This window comes from Nematolebias whitei, chromosome 14 (assembly GCF_014905685.2).
Source record: "Nematolebias whitei isolate Nwh7 chromosome 14, NemWhi1, whole genome shotgun sequence".
NCBI classification, from domain to species: domain Eukaryota; kingdom Metazoa; phylum Chordata; class Actinopteri; order Cyprinodontiformes; family Rivulidae; genus Nematolebias; species Nematolebias whitei.
The window spans coordinates 1,663,413-1,668,547 of NC_056511.1; the positions used below are offsets into that span (position 1 = coordinate 1,663,413).

Consider the following 5,135-nt stretch of genomic DNA (forward strand, 5'->3'; position numbering starts at 1 on the left):
TTGGTTCAACAGGTTGCTTCAACAGGTTGGTTCAACAGGTTGGTTCAACAGGTTGGTTCAACAGTTTGGTTCAATAGGTTGCTTCAACAGGTTGCTTCAACAGGTTGCTTCAACTGGTTGACTCGACTGCACAGTGCAGTGTGAATGCAAACGCACCAGCTCAAATGTAACAAAAGGTCATGAATATTGGTCCCGAACCGAATCTACCGGACTATCTGGTGTGAAAACAACCTGAGGAACAGCTTCTACCCTGAGGCTGTTAGACTCATGAATCTCTAACCAGAATACTCACTGTGAAAAATCACATCATGCTGCTGATCTCATGCTGCTGATCTCATGCTGCTGTGTTCATTTGTACTCACACAGACTCATGTTCGTGCTGCTGTTGTTCAGCGTACAGTTTTTGCATTATTACGTGTTTAGCCTATTCTTAGTTCATATCTTAGATCTTATTACTGTTTTTCTTTTACATTTTATTGTTGGATGTAACTGGGACCCTGTGAACACTATTTCATTCCACCTCATGTACCACATGTTGTGTGAATCCTTGAATTAGGGTCAGGGTTAGTTTATAGAAATAAATGAAAAGTGAATGGAAGTCAATTTAAAGTCCTCGTAAAGATAGAAAGAGAAACTTTGGTTTGTGTGGGGGTTATGGAAAGCCGTCATGTTCTTGGGTTCTCTCTCTCTCGTGCGCGCGCACGTGTGTGTGTGTGTGTGGCTGCAGGGCAGGCGGTCCATCTGTCTAAAATCAGAAGCCTGCAGTGTCTCTTCTGTCTTGTTTGTTGTTTTCTCTTTCACATGCATGTTGACAGCCGTGAATCAGCTGTTTATGATGAACATAACAAGACACACACACACGTTTGTCCTTCTATCAGTATGAGGACCTACAGTAATAAGTGTCCCCTCTCAGGACACTACCAGAACCAGAACCAGAACCTGAACCTGAACGGTCAGAGGACTCTGAGACGCTCTGTCCACATTTGTCCTCATGAAATGTCCTCCATGTCCAGGTCCAAACCTCACGCTGATCAGAACACACACATGAAGACCTCGCTCAAGGCGTTTTGGGGAAACGTGCTGCAGCTGATGTGGAGCTGAGAGACAAATCAACAGTTTCTGTGTGGACACTTTTTGTCTCCTGCGTGTTTCCGTCTGAACGAGATCAAATCCAACTCTTTTTATTTACTGAACCTTTGACACAATGCTCTGAGATGTTACTCTTCACACTCACAGGAAGAAAACTACCCTGAAACAGCATTTTCAGAGGACGACGCCTCATAAAAAACAAAAACAATAAACATGTTTCATAAACAACAACAACACGAGCCACATAAACAAACATGAGTGCCAGACTCACCGCCGGTTGTGCGGCATCGTGGCGTTGCTGTCGGTTACTGAGCATCACTACAGAGGAGCCCTGCTACTCCTCCTCCTCCTCCTCCTCCTCCTCCTCCTCCTCCCTTACCATAACGTCAGACACCATCAGGAGTACGGCACCCTCCTCACCCAGAGAGCAGCAGATGGAGGAGAAATGGAAAACTGGAGGAGGAGGAGGTGGAGGAGTGTTTTATGTTACAGCACAGGCTGGAGCTGTTCTGTTTGTAAACTTGATCAATAACCAATAAATATTTAAAAAAATCTATAAATCCTGTACATGAAGCAACAAGTGAAGAAAGGTTTTAATATCAATATATTAATAACTTCTTCTTTGTTTGACTTTTCCACATGCCTGCTAGATCCCATCCACATGCCTGCTAGATCCCATCCCAACCAGACTGTTTAAAGAGGTATTTCCACTAATTAATGTCCACATTTTGGATCTACTTAATTTGTCTTTAATGGATGGTTATGTACCACAGAGCTTTAAGGTTGCTGTAATTAAACCTTTACTTAAGAAGTCTGATCTTGATTCAGAAATTCGAGAAACTAGTTGCAGGTCAGTTGCGTGAACATCTACAAAGAAATAATCTGAAGAGTTTCAGTCAGGGTTTAGAGCTCATCATAGCACAGAAACAGCACTAGTAAAAGTCACTAATGATATTCTCATGGCCTCAGACAATGGACTTGTGTCTCTACTGGTCCTGTTAGACCTCAGTGCTGCATTTGATCCAGTTGATCACAATATTTTACTACAGAGGCTTGAATATGATGTTGGGATTACAGGAACAGCTCTAAAATGGTTTAAATCATATCTATCTGACAGATTCCAGTTTGTAAATGTAAATAATAAATCTTCATACACCAAAGTTAGTCATGGAGTTCCTCAGGGCTCAGTGCTTGGACCAATACTCTTTACTTTATATATGCTTCCATTAGGTAAAGTTATTAAACAGCATGGGATAAATGTTCATTGTTATGCTGATGACACACAATTATATTTGTCCATTAAACACAATGAATCCAATCAGCTACTTAGACTACAAGCATGTCTTAAAGACATAAAAACCTGGATGACCCTTAATTTTCTCCTGTTGAACAGACAAGACTGAGGTTTTGGTTTTTGGACCTGAGCACCTTAGGAATGAATGTTTCAGTCTTTCTCCCTCCTTAGATGCATTAATCTGTCCTCCAGCTCTAATGTTAAAAATCTTGGTGTTATTTTTGATCAGGACATGTCTTTTATCCCCCACATTAAAAACGTTACTAGAACTTCCTTCTTCCACCTGCGTAATATCACTAACATTAGAAACATCTGATCTAAAGATGATGCAGAAAAACTGGTCCATGCATTTGTCACGTCTAGACTGGACTATTGCAATGGTTTATTATCTGGGTGTCCAAATACTTCTTTAAAACGTCTTCAGTTGATCCAAAATGCTGCTGCCAGAGTCTTAACTGGAGTTACTGGGAGAGATCATATCTCTCCAGTTTTAGCTTCTCTCCATTGGCTCCCTGTCAAATCCAGAATAGAATTCAAAATCTTACTTCTAACCTACAAAGCTCTCAACAACCTAGCTCCATCTTATATTACAGATCTTATTGTTCCATATTTTACTAACAGAGCACTTCACTCTCAGACTGCAGGTTTACTTGTGGTTCCTAGAGTTTACAAAAACAGAATGGAGGAAGATCTTCCAGTTCTCAGGCTCCTCTCTTGTGGAACCAACTTCCAATTTCTGTCCGTGAGGCTGACACATTGTCCAGTTTTAAATCTAGGATCAAGACTTTCCTTTTTGATAAATCCTATAGTTAGTGTCGGCTTGGGTTTCCTGAGCTGTCCCTTAGTTCTGCTGCTATAGGCTTAGACTGCTGGAGTACAAACTGACCACACTTTTCACTCTGCTGCTGTCTTTACTTACTCTGCTCAACCTGTTTTGTATTTGTAATTATAATTGATCCATAACAGTAGTTTACGTTTTGGAAGATGTGTAAATAGAAGCTCCGATAAACAAGACAGAGAGAAAAAAAGCAGGAGGAGGACGAGAGAAGGAAGAAAAGCATCGTCTTGCTCAAGAGCGAGTGAGAACCAAAGGATTTAGGAAATAACATATTATTAAACATTATTTTGTTTTCCATCGTTAATCATCATTATGTCTTTAAAAAATACCTTCAGTGGCAGCACTTTCAGTCAGGATCCATTAATAAAGTGTTTATTAATGTCTTATAAACATATTTTCCACGAGTTTGCAAACACTTTAAGAATTATCTTTTATAAATCAGTCAAATCAGTTTATTTGTTGAAGCAGGTTGAATATATAACTAGAGACAAGTTGTACATGTCCTTTAAAATCTACTGAGCTAAAACAGCTTAAAAACACTTAATACCTGCTTATTAAAAGTGTATTAATGAGTTAATAATGCTTAATTACTGGCTAATAATGACTTGAGTACTGCATAAAGATGAGTTTAAAACTGTTTAATAAAGGCTCAACTTCTTTATAGCAACATAATAAATGCTTACAGCTTGAATAAGAACTGCAATAATTGTTTATTGGACATTAATTAGCATCTCTATGTTGAGGAGTTGTTTCATTTAGTTTTATCAGTCACTGCAGAGATTAAATATTTGGTTATTTTTTTTAATCTTATGTCTTTATTTTCATGAGGAAAATGCTAATTGGGTGAAATAAGTAAACTAAAGCACATTGGTTTATTCATTTTTTATTTTCTGTCATGATTTTTATTTGTTTCTCCTCTTCTTATAAAAACTCAAAACCTGAGGCTCAGTCAGGGAAAAGGTGCTGGGACTTTTAGAGCAGAACATGCAAATAAAAAACTGTTGGACTCAGTCCTGTCTGGACCTGCAGCTCACACTTCAGAACCATCAGTCAAAATCTGAACGGGTCACAGAAAGTTGGACTGAACTGCTGTTTTCAGAACTTTGATTGTTTTTACACGATCACAGCTGAACATGGAATTTTTCAGTTCTTCTCCTTTCTGTCCTCCAGTATCTCCATCGAACCTTCAGCCTTTCTGTCTCCATCAACCCAGCAAGCTTTTCTTCCTCCTGTGTCTCCATCATGACTGCCTTCACAGATCCCTCATTTCACCTCTAATCAGAACTTTGATGTTCAGGATTCAGTCAAAGAGCCAGCAGGAAACTGGAAGAGGACAGAACCTGGAGTTTCAGAATAAGAGCCTGATCTGTCGCAGCTCTGATTATTACAAAGTTAAACTCTGACGTTATTAAAAGGAGTTAATGGATGTTTCATGCCGCTGCTGCATTGGTTTCTGCAGAAGTTTCTTGTTTTCTGGGTGGTTTCATTGAAACAGCCGCAGGTCTAAATGTTTCTGGATCCAAACTCACCGAGATCTCAGAGCGCTGACAGTAGACTTGTCCACCCTGCAGAGACACACAGGGTGAGCTGTTAATACTGACAGGTTCTGAATAATACTCACAGGTTCTTAACAATACTCACAGGTTCTGAATAATAGTCACATGTTCTGAATAATACTCACAGGTTCTTAACAATACTCACAGGTTCTGAATAATAGTCACATGTTCTGAATAATACTCACAGGTTCTGAATAATAGTCACACGTTCTGAATAATACTCACAGGTTCTGAATAATACTCACAGATTCTGAATAATACTCGCATGTTCTGACTAATACTCACAGGTTCTGATCAATACTCACAGGTTCTGAATAATACTCACAGATTCTGAATAATACTCGCATGTTCTGAATAA

The 5,135-nt window shown here is 39.3% G+C and overlaps 1 protein-coding gene across 1 annotated transcript in view; it reads right to left on the minus strand.

Annotated features, from left to right (window-relative positions):
• LOC119419846 (rap1 GTPase-activating protein 2) overlaps positions 1 to 1,397 on the minus strand; it is a 17,016-nt gene extending 15,619 nt beyond the window's left edge. Inside the window, exon 1 of the mRNA XM_037687213.1 lies at positions 1,361 to 1,397. Coding sequence (XP_037543141.1) covers positions 1,361 to 1,377 — 17 coding nt within the window. The 5' untranslated portion in view covers positions 1,378 to 1,397. The remainder of the gene's footprint in view (positions 1 to 1,360) is intronic.
• Positions 1,398 to 5,135: the final 3,738 nt, after the last annotated feature.